Here is an 18902-nt window from a genome sequence, read left to right as displayed (position 1 = left end):
AAGCGTCAATGGCTGAGCAAGGTAAGTTTTAACCATAAGGATCTATTTCTAGTACTAGAAAAATATGTATATGATGTAGCAATAATGGGGGATACATAGGTCTTCTGCGAATAAAGACAGACCTCACACAAACTACCCTTTGCCTAGGGACTTCTAAGCTGATCAATATCCACTGGCAAGTTCCTATAACATTTACAATGAACTGCAGTAGTAAACACGTGAGAAAATAACCAACTCGTCTAAGAAACAGAAAGAGGAAACATATGCAGGCATCTCTCCCTTCTCCAGAGGCCTATCACTTTGCTGACTTTATTAACAGAAGACATATGCGGAAAGACTTTCTTATGACCCTAAATCTAGATGTCTGTAATCTCCACAGTAGCAATACCAGGATACTATCGAGGGGCAGGACGCCCAGTACACTCTTTAAGATTATAACACAGCCCCAAGCACAGAATGCTTGGCTTTTACATTCCTGAGTCGTCTGGGTAAATAGAGTTGAGACACTTATATTTAGCAAGAATAAAACCATGTCAGGTTTCTCCCTATTGTAAACCCATGGCTGGGGAGCCATCTTCCCTCTTGCATGTCTCAGATACCTGCATGGTGGCGTTGTCATCAGTGTGAAGCGTACACTGTGCCACTGCAGGGAAAGCTTGGCAGATGAGGAGCTGGGAAAGGGGAGGCTTTGTATTCCGTACTACTGTGGTCAGGATGTCAATGGCTGTCTGCAAGAGAGAACAAAGAGAAGAGTCAGAATTGCCTTTGGCACAGGAGGTGCCCAACAACCAAGATTCTCACTGAGTGGATACAACACAGCAACCCAGATAAAGCTCATTAATGAAAGGCAAGTTTCTGAAAGAAAAGGCATAGACAGTAGATGGCAGACAGTGCTCTCAGCCTCATTACTTGATAAGCCACAGGGGTGGGCGGAACATGGTAGTGGATTGGATGGCCAAGTAACATGCTCAGCGGTGCTGTGTAATGGTGGCACGTTGTTCAATTCATTGAGGGCTCCTCTGGAATAAGAAGAGCCATTTTCTTAAAGTCTCAGAGAATCACCTACTGTCCCTGTGGGCAGAGTGGCCCAGCAGAATCACCCCATGAATTTCTAATGTTATTGGGTTCTTGTCAGTTAGGTGGGATCTGTGGGTGGCACTTGCAGATCTCTCTCCCTCTCTCTCTCTCTCTCTCTCTCTCTCTCTCTCTCTCACACACACACACACACACACACACACACACACACACACACACAGGCCTTGTAGCCACTTACTGCACAGAGTCCTGCAGGGATCTTGTCTGCTGGGGCCTGCATTATGCTGACCAGGGTGGGAATCAGCCTCATTTGCATTGGGCCCTGACAGGCTTCTATCTGGGACAGCTCCTTGAAGATGTCTTGAGCCAGAGAGGCAACCACAGGATCTGCAGTGGATAAGGCAACACAGAATCCCCCCACCCAACGGTCTGTATCTGCTTCTGGCTTAATGATACCTGTTGTTTGGCCCTAATCTAAGTTAACACTTCTGCAACGATTATATATCACATACCTGGGACCTAGTGGGGCCACATGAATAACCTGAAAGAACAGGAGAGATGCTAAATCTTCAAGAGGTACAGTATATATGGTTTCATTAAGGCAGGGACTAGTTATTAACAGCTACTCCTAGAACAAAATTTGGCTTTTTCTGGAGTAAATCTTTAAAGTCTTGATTCTTGCATTCTTGTGAAACCTGAATTAATTATGACACAACATGCTTAAAAAAAAAAATAAAGCCCAACCTAACTTTGTTAAGAAGACATGGAAGTTGCAAACACTGCCAAAACACCGACTGCCCCAGATTCTCATGTGTCATGGAGAAATCACACGTATTTCCCATGGGGTAGCCATGATAGACAAGAAGAACTCCCATAGCCATTTCTGGGGAAAAAGGTAAAACTTCCAAAAAGCAGAGCCTTATGAAGAAATGGAACTTTAGATCAATCTACTTTACCTATATAATAAAAATGCCCTCCTCTATCTAGTATGCAAAATAGATGCAGTATGCACTAAATTATATGTTAAAAAAAAAACACTGCAGCATCACTTTTTTTTGCAGGGGGGGGGGTCTTCCAGTGAGGACAGGAAAACCTGCTAGACAAATTCTAAAAGAGCTGTGACACTTGCAGCATCATTTGTAATAGAAAAAAATCAGTAGCCAGGCATGGTGGCCTATGCCTGTAGTCCTAGCTATTGGGAGGCTGAGGTGGGAGGATCCCTTGAGCCCAGTTCAAAACTGCAGAGCACTATGATCGTGCCTGTTAATGGCCACTGCACTCTAGCTGGGCAACATAAGGAGACCTTGTTTTTAAAGGAAAAAAAAAAGAAAAACCTTGGATGTTCATTAAACAGAATGGGTAAATAAATTATGATATAGCCATTTTATGGAATACCATGTAATACCTGAAAAGAATGAGATATATCCAAGAATGCAATGTGGGAAGCTCTCTAGGATACATTTTTCAGTGAAAAAGCAAATCAAATAACATGTTTAGTGTGATATCATGTTATATACATAATCGTTACCCTTATTTATCTTTCTGAGCTTCAATATTGGAGTTCTCGCCTTAGAGACAAATATCCTTAATATTTTTCTAGTAATAAGGTATTAATAAATACATTCACTACAGTAAAACTTAAAATGCAGAAAAGTAATAAAAAAAAATCACTTGTAATTCTACCACCTGGAGATAACTACCCTTAATATTTTGATGTATTTTTTTTCTGGTATTTTTTCTACATACATTTTATATGAACATCCTTTTCTAAAACAAAACCTAAAACTTGGGATCATATTCTATGGACCTTTTTTTGAAAACAGTCTTTTCTCTTTTATTATGCAAGCACTTTCCCATGGTTTTAAATACTCCTTTGAAGCCTGATTTTCAATGGCTATATAGCAATTTATTTTATGGCTATAATTAACTAATCTCTTTTTATTAGTTCCAAATTTTTGCTGCTATATAAAACATCTGATGATCACCTTTGCTAAGAAACCTTCGCATGTATCCTTCTTCAGTATCTCTTTTTCTGAATTATAGTCCCATGCCTCTTCTTTTAGGAAGTTTTTCTTCTAATCGTAAAATTTCCTACTGTACCATCAAAATTCTGAATTATGCATTTTGCTTATTAGCCCTTTATTTACTAGCTTTTTCTCCCCAGTTCTTATTAGAGAGCAAATGTTACAGGATAGGTACCTTACTTTCTAACGCTGCTATTTTTACAGCACGACTCTATTCTTTGCTAATGGAAAACTGCATACTTTGCTTATGATGCCAAGACCATCAGGCCGAGGGAAACTTTCATCTAAATTCACCAGCTACCACCTTTTCTTTGTTGTCCCTTGTAACACATCCTCCCTGGCGGCATACCGTTACTGTACTTGAGGAAAATGGCGATGGTGAAGGGGCAGATTTTGCTTTCCATGTTTGCTGTGAATTCTGGGTCTACTGTACAAACGATGCATAGAGTCTCCATCACGAGGTTGAGGACTTCTGAGCTGAACTGGGCTGCTAGGTGAATTAAGCCATCGAGGATACTGGGGAGAAAGGGCTGGAGCACGTGGGTACTCTCTGAGACTTTCAGTTGGTCACAGTAACTAGAGAGAGGTAAGTAAGTAAGAATTATTCAAAAGCAAATGCTTCAATTCCTGGTTTTTCCAATCACTCTCACATGTTACAGCATTTATATGTGTAGCTTTATGAAGCTAATTCTGAAGTTAGGTATGTCTTTACATATTTCTGTGGCAGAGGATATCAGCACCACCATTTCTACATTCTCTAATTTATTTCTGCTTTGATTTTTGCTATTTTCTTTAAAATTTCATACCTTTCCCTGTTTGGCAAATCCTAGCTATATTATTGCATCCAAATTTTCAAGGTATTAAGTTAATTGCCTTGTGACTCCTAAGACAACTGCTTTAAGTCACATTTCTAAGATTTTGAGATATATTAGCATTATTTTCTAAATAGAAATAGTGTTAATATCTTTTTCAACACAACTGTTATTTAATAGGAGACTGCTTTTTAACCTCCATGTTATAAAAATTTTATACTTTTTTTCTTGAGTCTTTTTGCATCCTAAAATGAGATCAGTTTATATAAACATTCTATGCATACTTATAAAATTGGTGTACTATCTGTAGGGTTTAAAATTCTCTTTACATAGTTCTACTGTATTTGCCTCTTATTCAATCAAAAAATACTTACTGAGTGCTGAGTGCTTATGTCTAAGGAGATACAATTGTTAGAAATATATTGTCTAAGTCTTTACTTTTGTTTATCTTTAAAAAGGCAGTAAGTTCGGCCAGGTGCGGTGGCTCACGCCTGTAATCCTAGCACTCTGGGAGGCCGAGGCAGGCGGATTGTTTGAGCTTAGGAGTTCGAGACCAGCCTGAGCAAGAGCGAGACCCCATCTCTACTAAAAATAGAAAGAAATTGGCCAAACAACTAAAAATAGAAAAAATTAGCTGGGCATGGTGGTGCATGCCTGTAGTCCCAGCTACCTGGAAGGCTGAGGCAGGAGGATCGCTCGAGCCCAGGAGTTTGAGGTTGCTGTGAGCGAGGCTGACGCCACGGCACTCACTCTAGCCCGGGCAACAGAGCGAGACTCTGTCTCAAAAAAAAAAAAGGCAGTAAGTTCAAAGGCAATAAAATCACCATTTACGTATGAAGTTAAAAGTACTGAAACAAGGCCCTTAGCAAGTACTCAGTAAATGGTTTTTCTTAACTGTCTTAAGTGTCCTGTAACCGTATTAATTGTGTCAGCTGACAAAGGTCCACAATAACCAGTAAAACTGTGGGCTTTGTTCTCAGGTTTATCTATAGACTTTTTGATTTGTGGTCCATAATGTCTTGATTTTCAATACCACCTTGCTCTGACCTAACTTCTTCTGAAAAGCTTACTTGGCATCTGGCTTTGGTCAGCTCTCAATTCCTTAGACTAGGTTTTGGATCCATCCCTCTACCAGCACAAGCACTCAGCTGTCTCCACCCTCCACACTGTTTCCATTCTAAGGGCTGATATTTACTTTGTCCCTCTAATGAATTTGAAACTGCACAGTCTGGTAGATCACAGAGATTGCATCATCTAACCAGATCATGCTGGATCTTGTATGCCCTGCTAAGATGGTTTGGACTTTATTTTGGAAGCCAGTGTTTCCTTAGCTTTTTAACAAATTATTCCTAACACTTAATCTCCTCCTTACCCTACTCCAAAGTCTTCAAAGAAAATTAACACCCCATTAGATACTATATATAACATGCGGCTTCATGTACCACCTGACATAATATGGCTTTCTTCGGAAGTGCCTGTATCTCAGGGTTTGAAGAACACAACTGGGAGCCATTAAGGTTTTAACTAGAGGATCAATAATACAGCAGTTTTCTATTTTAGAGATCGACTTGACAGTTCAAATAATATGAATCGCAGTAGTGTGAGGCTAGAGACAGATTAATTAGGAAGCTGCTGTGGTAATTCAGGCAAGAGAAGTTAAGAACACAATCTATGGTAGTAGCAGTGGAAGAGAGGGAGGAAGAGATGAGAGGCTACGGAACTAAGATCTAAAGAGCAAATATCTGGGATCTCCACTTTTATTAAAATAGGGAATAAAAGATCTCTATTTTTAGGTTCAAGATCTACAGGTACCAGATTTCTAGCTTTATTAAAACAGGGAATACAGGTAGGGCAGGCTTAGAGGCAGTAAATAGTAAGCTCAGCAGTCAATGTGTTAATTTTCAGGTACTTATAAGATATCCATCCTAGTATGGATAGTTTGCAGTGGATATATTAATTTGGAGCTCAGGAGAAAGTCTGGCATAAATGACTTGAGAAATGTAACACAAGTATAATTATATGCTAATCAATATCTTGTTTCAGAAATTATTTAATGCAGTTTGCAATGATACATAAACTATGACATGGAGGAACAAATTAAAACTGGAGCGAAAGAAAAAAGAAAACGCAAGGTTGTTTTGTTGACCATTAAAAGGTTGCTAGTGACGTTAGAAAGAACAGTTCTAGTAATGTGATAAGGACATAAACCAGATTGCAATTGGCTAGAAAACTAAACAGGAAATGACCGAATGGAGAATCTTGGCTGTCAAGAAAAGACAGCTGGGATCTCTTCACAGGGTAGTTTCTGACCTGGGATCCACACACAGAATTTCAAGGGACCTGATGTTCGACACTGTCTATGAAATGTTGTAAACATGTACATGTGTCTATTTCTCCAGTGTGCACATCCATAGCTTTTGTCACCCTTCAGAGGGATCTGTAACACCTTTCAAGAAAATCAGTACATCACTGCCCATGCAGTCCAAGAGACCTGAACATTAATTATTAAAAATAAAAGTTTTCTTCACATTTTTCTGATTATAAAATATAAACTTGCTGTAAACAGACATTTTAAATATATAACGGGGAATAAAAGTTCTCTATACTCTAATGCCCCCATAGAGAATCGATACAGACAAGTGTGCCTGACAGGTCCTGCTGCCCATCTAAACACCCTGGAAAATAACGGGTTCGTTTTACCCAAAGTACTTTCACATTCATACCAAACTCCTCTCACAGCTTGCAATCTCAAACATTTCTGAAAAATCACAGCACAAAGGGGACAAAGCTCTATCAACCACACATTCATAATCTGTTTTTTAATTTATTACCCTGGTTCTACCCCAGGGTCATTAATGTGCAGTTTCAAGTGAGATACATGTAGGTTTTAACAGTTTTGTCCTCATTCAGTTGGAGAATGCTTTTAATCTTACACTGACACTCGTCACAGGGCACATTCCTTTTTTACACCTCAAGAAATAATTAATGCTTCCAAAGAGCCTACACTTTTTTGGGAAAAAAAGATACATAATAATGCATATAAATGACATCAAGTTTCACAAAGGTCAGAAGCTGTACAGGCAGTGACCACTGGCCTGTACCCAGAAAAGCCCTTAAAATAAAATTCACGCATTAACTAGGTTAGGGCTCTCTTTTCTTAGACATTTTGAGCGGCCTCAGAGCTTTCTGAAAAGCTACACTTAGTTTATCTCTTAAGAAGATGGTACTTTTAATTATTTTAGAGACATTTTCTGCTTCACCTAGATCACAGCAAAAAAAAGATGAGCCTCTGTTCATGGTTATAAGATTAAGCATTTAATTAGTAAATGCAGATAGAACAGGCAGTTCCTCAGTGCTTTCTAAAGACATATATAAAGACACAGCAACTCAGAAGGTACCTCTCTGCCTCAAAATATAAGTAGAAAAGAACTTGGTGTTAGTAGTTTTTAGGATTTGATTGAGATGCTTAAGTTTGGACCTTAAAATACTCCTTAAAACAACAATGCTCCCTCTGGTCCGGTGACTATTGATCCACTAGTACACTAGCTTGTGAAAAAGAGAGATAAAAGTGGGGGATAAAAAGCAGTGTTTCTAGGCCACATTATCTCAAATCTGGTTTCTAGTACAGACACTATCAACCAATAAAATCCTACGTATTCGTCAATTGTGCAACTCCATGCAAGTTATTTATCTCGCGAAGCCTCAGGTTCTTCACCTGTGAAAGAAAGGGAGTTGAACTAGATGATTTCAGAGCTGGAGTGAATTTAAAGGGAATGAGGAGCAAAAGGCAACAGGGTATCTTCTGGACGTGTAAAAGCCATGTCTCTAGTACAGTTTCTTTCCCTGTCCTTCCAACATTCACCCTGAAGGAGATTTTCAGCAGGAATTTCCAAGCAACATAATACACCAAACAACTTTGGTTTGGGATCTCTCTTAAAATAATTCTTATCACTCCAGGGGAGCATACTTACCCCCAGATGGCTCTCACAGCAGAAATTCGAACTGATGGGGGTTGTGTCTCATGAAGACCACTCACTGTTGCCTGTAGGAACTGCTGGATCAGTTCAGGGGACATAGCAACAGTGAACCGACTGGCAGCCCAAAGTGCCCGACCCAGGAGGAAAGGAGACACTGGGGAAAGACAGAGCAATTAGGGCTGGACAGAGAAAGTTCCTGTTACTTGCACTTTCTCCCAACCACCACCGTTCCTCACCTTTTCACAGGTAACTAGATGCTACATAACATACAACTTATCTGAGAGAAAAATCATGACCTTGTAAGATAAAAGCAAATGTGTGCCCTGTGGTACACAATCAATTTCCCAGTTTCACTTTCCACTATTTCACTAAGCAGATCTTGAATATTCTTAGACTAAAAAGACTTTACCAGCCCAGTTCCCACCTCCAGCTCTCATTACTCCTTACTTGCACTACTAGTTAGTCTTCTAAATGCTTTCTCCACTGCCAGTTTCTTTCTACTTTTGGACCACTGTTAGAACATTATAAATTACAGCTCTGATCGCGCCATTCTTCTATTTAAAATCTGTCAATAAACTCCATAGTCCACCAAATAAAGAGCACCGAATAAAGAGTCAACATGGTATTCACAGCTCCCTAACATCAGTGACTCTAGCACTACCTGTGATTTCCTTTTATGGTTTCTAAACTGAAGCACATATCCCTCCTCAGCAACTTACATCTACTTTGCTAGCTCTGGGCCTTGTTCGTACAAGCCAACATATTCACCTCTCCTTGCATTACCTGACTGATCTCTTGGGCTGAAGTAATCTTAACTGTCTCTGCGCCACTATAATCCTACGTCCTTAGCTTTCTTACATGTCATATATTGTTTGACATTCAGCCAGCAGTGTAAGGATTACTACCCCCTGCCTACTATAAACTGCTGGGGAGAGACTATCCTTACTCAGCCTGTCATAGGGCTTAACTTAGTTATTCATACCACGAACATGCAGTTGATGGACACCACTGAACAGAACCTAACAAACTGTGCCAGTTAAATAATTACACAATACAGATGCTCCTTACCTTATGATGGGGTTACATCCTGATAAACCCACCATAAGTTGAAAATATTGTAAGCCAAAATGCATTTAATACACTTAACCTACTGAACATCATTGCTTAGCCTAGCCTACCTTAAACATGCTCAGAACACTTACGTTAGCCTGCATATGGGCAAAATCCTCTATCACAAAGCCTATTTTATAATAAAGTGTTGATTATTTCATGTAATTTATTAAATACTGCACTGGAAGTGAAAACAGAATGGTTGTATGGGTATTAGAGGTATGGTTTCTATTAAATGTATATCGCTTTTACACCATTGCAAAATTGAAAAATTGTAAGTTGAATCATCAGAAGTCAGGGATTGTTTGTAACTTTATACAATGTAGAGCAGCAGTTCTCAAAGTATGGTCCAAAGATTCCTGGGAGTCCCTAAAATTAAAACTATTTTCATAGTAATACTAAGACATTAGGTCTTTTTCACTCTCATTCTTTCCCAAGAGTACAGTGTTTTCCAGACGTTCTATGATATGTGACATCATGGCTCTGACATCAAAAGAAATGCATATTTGCATTTCTTGTATTTTAAAAATTTCTCAGTTTTAATTTTTAGTATGTTAAATATTGATAAATTAAACCTACATAAAAGTATTTTTGGGATTGTTGGTAATTTTTAAGAGTGCAAAGAGGTCCTGAGACCAAAAATTTTGAGAATGGTTGATGTAGAAAAGCTTTTAGCACAAAAAAAAAAAAAAAGAAAAGCTTTTAGCTATAGGCAGGATTAATAAATAATATATACTGAGTCTTTTTCTAGTCTTAATAGTAAATATTCTAAACTCTCCAAAATTTTTGAAGATTCTTTGCTACTGCAAACTCTATAAGAAATATTAATATGTTGACAGGTTTCAGAAATCCCAATACTTTCATTCAACATGTAACTACGGAATGCCTACTATATGCAAGGCATTATAGGATACAAAGATGTATTAGACATGATTTCTACTCTCGGAGAACTTACATTCTAGTAGGAGAAAGGAAACATATTCACCAACTATGATACAATGCAGCATATGATAAGTGCAGAATTAAACAATGGATCTGAGCTCTGGATATACAACCATTTTAATTTTGTGATTTAGAGAATGGAGGTGATGGAGATAACTATAACAGATTACCTATTTAGAGTCACAGAGCAGAATGTTTTCGAGTGACGTAAGCTACTCCCAGGGCTATCCTATGAAGGAGAGGCAAGTGAATGGACTGAGAATGGAACAAATAATACCAAATGTCCCATGATTTAAGTACTGAGAAAGGAAACAAAGACAGTATTTTGGAATGGGGATCTGGCTTTAAGGATGAGAACAGGCATGGCATAAGCAGAGGCAAGCAGCAGAAAATGTCACGTAGAGACAGCAATGAGTCTTAGTTGCTGCTCTGCATTGCTAGAGAAATCAGTGTAATAGTAAAGGCCACTTTCTTCTTTTTAAGGCAAGCAGCTAATACAAATATGAGAATGAAATACTTAAATCACTTAAATATTGGCCAAAAATAAAGTTTGAGAAAAATTACAGGAAACAAATAGGAAGAATGAGACTAACACAGAATGACTGAGAACACTCTGGACTTATAAATGAGAACAGAACTCAAGACAGAATTCTCAAGGTACAGCAAGCAGATTTGCATTCTAATCAAATGCCAAAAACAACCATGAATGGGAATGCTGATTTGGGGGAAACATGAACATCATGGAAGAATTATGAACTAGTCTTATAGTAGGTAAAGCTTGAGTCAAGGTCTCTGGGCTGTTTTAGAGGTTCAGGTAAGTTCAAGCTCTAGGGTACAAAGAATTTTCACCCAAAGGACACAAGAATACCTGCCATACCTGTCTAAGTGAACAACATAAATGACAGGTCTACTCTAAAGAACTTCCAGAATCCTGGCATATGCTGAAACATACCTGAGAGGTTGAGGTCTGCAAGGATGACATTGGTTAGGAACCCATGCATGTCAAAATGAATCCTGCCATTTTTCACACTGTCAGTGATGATGGCCTTCACTGAGCCTAGGGCAAGCATGCATGCCTCATGGATCTTCCACCTGCGAAAAGATACCACGGCCTAGTAAAACAAACTGTATTGCCAAAAAAGATAAGTATTTGAGGGAAGAAGATTCAGAAAAGAGCATTCCCACACAATCTGTCCCAAAGGGGCTATTTACCTGCCCTTCCAATTTAAACCTATAGCTGAAAAGAGAGTGAAATTTAATAGTAGATTTTTTGGCCAGGCATAGTGGCTAATGCCTGTAATCCCAGAACTTTGGGAGGCTGAGGCAAGAGGATTGCTTGAGGCCAGGAGTTTGAGACCAGCCTAGGCAACATAGTGAGACCCCATCTCTACCCCTAAAAACCAAAAAACAGATTTTTCTATGAAAAACACAAGTCCTTCCTTTCAAGCTTTTTAAAAAGGGGTAAAACAAAAGCATCTTAATCAATTATTTTAAGATTGGGAAGAATTGCTTTAGAACAGATGATTCAAAGCAAGGATTTGTTTGCCTCAGATGTGATGTCCAAAACATGTCCCTAAGTTAAGCCCTGCTGTTCCCTCTTACCAGTGCTCAGTGCCACTGTTTTTGGTTTGCTCAGCTTCTTGTAAATGCCGAGTGGCTGCTGCAGCCAGGGCTGCTGCACTCTCATTCTGGAAATCTGTGGCCACAGCCTATGGAAGAGGGGAGAAAAGTTAATAAATCTATTTGTGCACATTGAATGCATTTTAATTGCAAACTGCTTTAGTCAGGATAGTTAGAAGTGAATGGTTCTAACTCTTTCAGATACACATGCTAAACTCTGATTAGGTGTATTAAAAATGTTAAACCATTAGTTTAGGTACTCTAACGAAATTAGAGTAATATCTATATTTCTGCAGTGCCTGGGCACTGTAAGGTTAACCAGTTTGCTCTCTTTGGCTGTATTCAGCAGAGTATATGTGAGCAATGATAGATTCAGCTTTGGATGACAATGGACCAAATATTTATTCTTAGAGCCCGATCATAGAAAAATAAAGCTAATCTACTACTTGAAATCTACTGTAATCTTTCATAGGTCCTTAGAAATATTAAATGATAATGAGAAGTGATTCAGCAACAATGAGAACAAACCCAACAGGAAGCAAGTGACAACAACTTCATAATATTTTAGCCTGGAGACAACTCTATGCTTTAGTCAGAATAGCAAAGGAAAACAGAAGCTGGTGTTAGATGTTCATCTCTCAGCAATCTATTTTAAGTTTGCCAACCCATATTTGTGCTATAGATTCTTACTAAAGAGTGGATTAAACTGAAATGTTCCTGATTCAATTACACTTATCCATTGGAACACTTTATCCTCCACACAACTCTTATAGCTAATATTTACTTGTAAGTCAGAACCTGTAGCAATGATTTTGAAATTTCTGCATCTCCAACTTCATTTGAGAGGCTCTCTTGCATCCCCAAAAGTTTTAGATTAAGCCACCCAGCAATGCTACTCACCTTGGGGTTAGATGTCTAGAAAGAAAATGCTCAAGTGACTGACTAGGATTATCTGGTTTAATTATCAAGGTAACCCCTCTTACCAGCAACAGGTCTTGAGCTGCAATTCTAACAGTATAGGAGAAAGTATCATCATCTTCATCTTCTACAAACTGTTGGGGGTTGGCTGTCCATACTTTAATCTGAAAAGATGACCAAGTCAGGTCTTTGCTTTGTGAGGCTGCCTATCTGATTCATATGTTCCCTCTTTTCATCAACAGAAATAGGAAGACTTTAACCTTTTATCCTGAACAAAACTCTAGCCCCAAAAGTCTTCTCTTTTTGATATAAAGAAACAAATCCTTTACCAAGGTAGGTAGCAATGGCTATTGCTCTCTAACAGACTTCGTTTTAGATTTTGGCAGATTACCAGCTCTCTGCTGTCAACCAGCTGTTACTCTTTGATAGATCAATTTTCTGAATATATTAGGTCTGATGGGATATTTTCTGTGAAAATTATGTCAATTCTTGTGCTGTTTTATATGAGAGGCATTATCTTATTCCTGAATGTTCTTTGCTGCTTTTAATGACCCACCAACGAGGCTAATGATCTGATCTACATTTCACTATTTATAGGGAAGAAATAAATTCTCCTAAATACCAGGGTCTTTGGTTAGTGATCCTACAGAGATTTTCCTAATGGAAAAAGTGTTCTGAAAGTCTAATTACCTAATATAGGAGGTGATAAAACTCCAACACCCAGGGATTTGGCAATAATATAATGTCCCAGCTTTCCTAGAACTTCAAAAGAAGTTATTCTCCTAGTGTCTATTTTTAGAAATAAAGTGTTCACTTGACCAAGGGTTCACATACATCAAATTGCACTTTCCAAATACAAGCTGATAACTATCTCCCAAATATTATTTACCTGCTCCTCAGTGATTTGCATGTACAAGATAATATAGTAAATCAATTCAGGCAAGGCTTTCTTAACAGTGCTTTTGAATTTGCTATTTTCTAGTAGAGCATGGACAAATTCAAAAATGCTAAAGACGAGATTTTCAAAGCCCAGTACTTCACCTACAGGAAATACACAAGAGAAGAAATTAAAGACAAGAAAACAAAAGGAAAGCATGTATGCTGGAAATGAAGTACATTATTTTTATAAATTATTGAATATTTAAAGTACTTATTAATAATTATTCCCAAGGAATTGGTAGAGAGGGCTGAGGAATCAAAGAAAGGAACTTTGAGAATATTAAATACTCTTTGGTTTTTCAAGTAAAAGAATTAGAAATACCGAATATATTTTCCAGTACATCTGAAATACTTAAAAATAGTAAAAGAGAAATGAAAGTGTTATCTGGGACCCCAAAATTAAAGTAGACAAAATGCCAGAGGTAGGCTGGATTAAATGGCCTTTAAGGTATCTTCCAGCTCAGAAGTTCTATGATTTATGAGATTTACACAAATGTCTATGAGGAACGGATTACAGATTGTCAATTCTCATTTCCTCACATCTGATACATTGAAAAGAAACTTAATTAGAAAACTCACGTAAGAGCGTGAAGCCTCTTAAGTTACTATTTTTTTTTCTTTTTCCTTTCCCAGACCCCTTTTCCCACTAACTGGTATTTCTGTAAAGGTCAGATGAACCACATACCGTCAGAGTCCACAGGATCTTCCACTTCCTCTGTGTAATTTACTTCTGTCCTCACATAAGTATGATGAAGAGTAAAGAAACAGAATTTGGAGTCTGCTTTACATCTATTCTACAAGGGAATATTATATATTCCAATACTAGGACTAGACAATTAAAAAAAGAAAAAAAAACCTGTTTAAAAAAGTAGAATCACATGAATGCGAGACCCAGCGCTAGATTCCCAACTACAGGTGGTAGCACGTCCCGTGAGCTTTCAGGAAAGGATATAAAGCTGCACTTTCAGTCAGCGTGTTCCAAACAATAGGCAGAATCTGCTGCATGGAGGACACCATGTGCTTTGGGAAGTTCTTCACTAGGGCTGTCACTGCCTAAGAGGTTAAGAGAAAAACACGCGGAGTTACAGGGATACCAGAAGAAATCAATGATTTCGGATCACCCCCTCAAACTCTAAATATCTCATTGGCAGTAAATGGTTACCTTTAAGACCTCCATCTTAAACCCACTGTCAGATGTGGGGCCATCCGGTATCTGGAGTGCCTGAACAAAGGCCTCTGTGAACTGCTGCACCACGGGAAAGATCAGGACTTTGGCTGCACCCTGATAACAGAAACTAAGGTCAATGCTGGACAAACATCTAATCCATGGCTTCAACGCACACAGCAAACACTGAGATTTGAGGCATCTAAAGCTATTATATAAGACCAACTTTTCAAAACTGCTTCTGAATCACAGGGATCAGTTTTTTAGCCAGCTTTGTTTCACATGAGAGGGCCATAAAAGAGTAGGAGAGTTCTGGGTGATGACTAGTATGAAAAGGATACAGGATAAGGTGTTTGATGAAATGAGACTCAAACAAAAGGAAATTAAGCTATCTACAAATTAAAAATTTAATCAAAAAGTTAAATCTATCTAGAATACCGGTTAGTGTGCTTTCTTGGTGCTAATATCACGAAATAAGTCACTGTTTTGCCTACAACAGAAGACATTAATAAAGACAGGCCAGGCGCGGTGGCTCACGCCTGTAATCCTAGCACTCTGGGAGGCCGAGGCGGGTGGATCGTTCAAGGTCAGGAGTTCGAGACCAGCCTGAGCAAGAGCGAGACCCCGTCTCTACTCAAAAATAGAAAAATTAGCTGGGCGTTGTGGCATGTGCCTGTAGTCCCAGCTACTCGGGAGGCTGAGGCAGAAGGATTGCTGGAGCCCAGGAGTTTGAGGTTGCTGTGAGCTAGGCTGACGCCACGGCACTCACTCTAGCCCAGGCAACAAAGCGAGACTCTGTCTCAAAAAAAAAAAAAAAAAGAATAAAGGTGAAGTCTGTTATTGCCCCCAAAACTCACTTACCTTTTCCAGCTCCTCCATGTTACAGATCATATGGGCACAAGTGGTAAAAATCTCCACAGCTCGGGAACGGGTTCGAATACCATACACCTGGGAAAAAGATTATAGCATAGCCATGAGATTGGAGTGTGCATGTATGAGTGTATTTGTGATTAGAAGTAAAATTATGACTAATCAATCCTCACACAAGATTGGATCCCCTAGAGAGATGAGAAATGGTCTACAGCCATACCACCCTGAACGTGCCTGATCTCGTCTGATCTCGGAAGCTAAGCAGGGTCGGGCCTGGTTAGTACTTGGATGGGAGAGATGAGAAATGTAATCCATTTATGTCCAGGAGACAGACTTTTATAATTCAGAGAATGGAAGGCAGCAGGATCAAAATGTTAGAACTTATTGCAATTAGCCTTATATATATGGCTCTGTGGGCTGATTTGATTAAAAATATCAGGCTGGGTAGTACTTGCAATCCCAACACCGCCAATGTATTTCTTTTAAAATGCAGACCACTGGTTGGGGGCAAAGGGGAATAGGGAGGTTAAAACATTATCCATCAGGTATTCACATCTTACTGTGAATGAGTCACCATTCATATACACATTAACCAAATACACTATATTAAGGGTCTATTATGTGCAATGCAGTGATAGATTACTTCCAATTACTTAGGTGAGGTTGGCCAGGCATGGTGGCTCACACCTGTAATCCTACTCTGGGAGGCCGAGGTGGGAGGATCTCTTGAGCTCAGGAGTTCAAGACCAGCCTGAGCAAGAGCAAGACCCCATCTCTACTAAAAATAGAAAAATTAGCTGGGCGTCGTGGCATGTGCCTGCAGTCCCAGCTACTTGAGAGGCTGAGGCAGGAGAATCGCTTGAGCCCAGGAGTTTGAGGTTGCTGTGAGCTAGGCTGACGCCACGGTACTCTAGCCCCGGCGACAAAGCGAGACTTTGTCTCAAAAAAAAAAAAAAAATTAGGTGAGGTAGGTAAGCTGAGGTGGGATGACTCAATGAGAGGCTACAGGTAGCATGAAGGCACTAGGTACTTAGGGGTCACAGGATGCCAGAAGGTATGAGATATATGAAGACATATTTCAGCTATTTCACTCTTTAATCAAAGGCTTGCCCTTGTAGTTATGAATGAAAAGTCTAAGGTTAACTCAGATTCATGTCCAGATCCTTGTCAGTTTTAGTCTTAGGTATGGGGATCAGTAGCAAACCCCAGAATCTCCCACCTGACAGGTGGAGGCTGACCAGAACCTGAACAGCCCTATTCACTGTAATCTTGGAGCTGAGATTTCATACCTCAGCCATGGTGAAGATCTTATACATCTCTGGGAGAATGACAGGAGCAACGAGTGGCATCTGTGTGTCTGTCACTTCTCGAGTGAATTCTACAAAGAAAAAAGTGGTACTGTTAAGAAATAACAACACGGCTTTATAAAGATATTAAGTGTGAAATTTCCCAAACTGCTTCTCAGTGGTAGTTCCCAAACGAACTGTATACAGGTAAAGACGTTGGCCTGGGAGTCTCACCTTGGGGAAGGAAAAGTGGCGAGAGTTACTGATTATTTGTTAGAAGAGAGAAGAGAATAATATGGAGATAGAAAATCTGTAATAGAACCGCATAAAAGTTCTTACGAGGTAAACTTTGAAAAATTCTGTATTAATTTAGTTTGTGCCCATCTGTCAACATTCAAATACAATTTGAGGTCTCTTACCTTTGGTTCTGTTTTCAGTTATTTTCCCTTGCAATTGTTTTGATGCACATAATAAAATACGTACAGACTTACTAGGCTTCAACTTCATTCTGTATATGTTACTCTTCTCAGTGGATGATATTTATTGACCCAAAAGTCAGAGGCTGCTGCTAATTGGAATAGAAAGGGATTTCCTACATGAACATGGCAAAAAGCAACTTATACACAGTTCAATGAATTTGAAGAAGGTGAGGGAAATATGGGTCATATCTTTCCCTTCACTTAAAAAAAAAATAATCAAACATACCACACACAAGGCACTGACCAAGATGACATAAAGGACAGTGGATTTCATGCTACTAAGCAGTAGCATACAAGCCCTTGAGTTCTAATAACTGTTCACTTTATCTGATGCTTTCCCACATTATCACTATAAATATGGAGCTAATCATTTGGGACATTTTCCAGGAGGTTATACAGCTAGAAATACAAGCTGGCATTTTCAAGGTTAATTTTGGGCAATATCAATCCCCACAAGTCAAATGAAGATCAAATACTCAAGACCAAGTTTTCTTTACTAGCTGTAGTTTCCTCCTAAAGAATAAATTCTGAGCTTTGAACAGTGAGTGAGTGTTCTATTTTATTTAGAAATCCAGGGAATTAGTCCAAACAAATATGATAGATGGTATATTAATGATAACAAGTTTTATGATGAATGTAGTATAATTTAATTATAATAATAAGGTGCTTAGATGCATTTTTTTGCTCTCCTATAATCATCCCTAGTAGTCTCAATTTACTAACACTTTACAGGTTTAAGTCCAAAAGAAGTTTTCTGAGGTCATTCAGCAAGTCAGAAAAAGTTTGGAACACCAGCAACACCTGAATGTTCCAACTTCTTTGAGATGGAAGAAAAAACTGTATCTTGTAGACCAAATATTTTCATATTTAGCTGCTATGTTTGCATTTCCTCCACACCATGAGCCTTAGTTAATTCTCTTTTATGAATAGATAAGTTTAATGGGAAGCCTCACTAAAGTCAGAATGGTACAGTATGTTAAAAAAACCAGAAGAGAATCATTCTCATTCTCCTAATGGGTTCCTGTCCATATAGCAACATCCTGCTGTCTTCATGCATGCCTGAGTTTCTGTCGTCAGAGCACGGTTTGCCCTCGTTTGAAAATATTCACAGCAGCTATTTAGGAATGGAGGCTGGCTGCTATCCACTCCATGTCTGGTGAATTCATTACAAAAGGATACAAATTTCCCCAACAGTTCTTTCCCTCTGGCTGGCAGAAAAGTGATGTCATTGAACAGTAATTTCCTCAGTCAAACACAATGAGGGTTCTTCAACATCCTGATCAGGATAAATGTACAACCACCTTTTTTCTCCAGGTTTGTCAAAAAGAAGCTGAACTTTGTGTTGGAAGACTGGGAAGGAATACGCGTCCTTTCCTTAATAGAAAATACATCTGTTAATTGATATCCTGGCACAATGATGTTGTAAAATAAAGAATCCTACGAGGCCGGGCACGGTGGCTCATGCCTGTAATCCTAGCACTCTGGGAGGCCGAGGTGGGAGAATTGCTTGAGCTCAGGAGTTCAAGACAAGCCTGAGCAAAAACGAGACCCCATCTCTACAGAAAATAGAAAAATTAGCTGGGCGTGGTTGTGAGCACCTATAGTCCCAGCTACTCTGGAGGCTGAGGCAGGAGGATCACCTGAGTCCAGGAGTTTGAGGTTGTTGTGAGCTATGACGCCACTGCACTCTACCCAGGGCGATGGAGCAAGACTCTGTCTCAAAAA

At 39.1% G+C, this 18902-nt stretch overlaps 1 protein-coding gene across 3 annotated transcripts in view; it reads right to left on the bottom strand.

Moving 5' to 3' along the window:
• Positions 1-18902, bottom strand: part of IPO9 (importin 9) — a 37878-nt gene that overhangs the window by 4589 nt on the left and 14387 nt on the right. For all 3 annotated transcript variants that reach the window (XM_012655941.1, XM_012655942.1, XM_012655943.1), the window contains exons 5-17: positions 16702-16790; positions 15404-15490; positions 14540-14659; positions 14330-14430; positions 14063-14121; positions 13328-13479; positions 12504-12602; positions 11503-11609; positions 10853-10992; positions 7843-8002; positions 3409-3635; positions 1274-1422; positions 600-728 (exon numbers count right to left, since the gene is read on the bottom strand). In XM_012655941.1, coding sequence (XP_012511395.1) covers positions 600-728; positions 1274-1422; positions 3409-3635; positions 7843-8002; positions 10853-10992; positions 11503-11609; positions 12504-12602; positions 13328-13479; positions 14063-14121; positions 14330-14430; positions 14540-14659; positions 15404-15490; positions 16702-16790 — 1619 coding nt within the window. The remainder of the gene's footprint in view (positions 1-599; positions 729-1273; positions 1423-3408; positions 3636-7842; positions 8003-10852; positions 10993-11502; positions 11610-12503; positions 12603-13327; positions 13480-14062; positions 14122-14329; positions 14431-14539; positions 14660-15403; positions 15491-16701; positions 16791-18902) is intronic.

This window comes from Propithecus coquereli, unplaced genomic scaffold, assembly GCF_000956105.1.
Source record: "Propithecus coquereli isolate 6110/MARCELLA unplaced genomic scaffold, Pcoq_1.0 Scaffold491, whole genome shotgun sequence".
Taxonomy (NCBI): domain Eukaryota; kingdom Metazoa; phylum Chordata; class Mammalia; order Primates; family Indriidae; genus Propithecus; species Propithecus coquereli.
The sequence above is the reverse complement of the archived record's forward strand: the minus strand, read 5'-3'. Positions and strand labels throughout refer to the sequence as shown.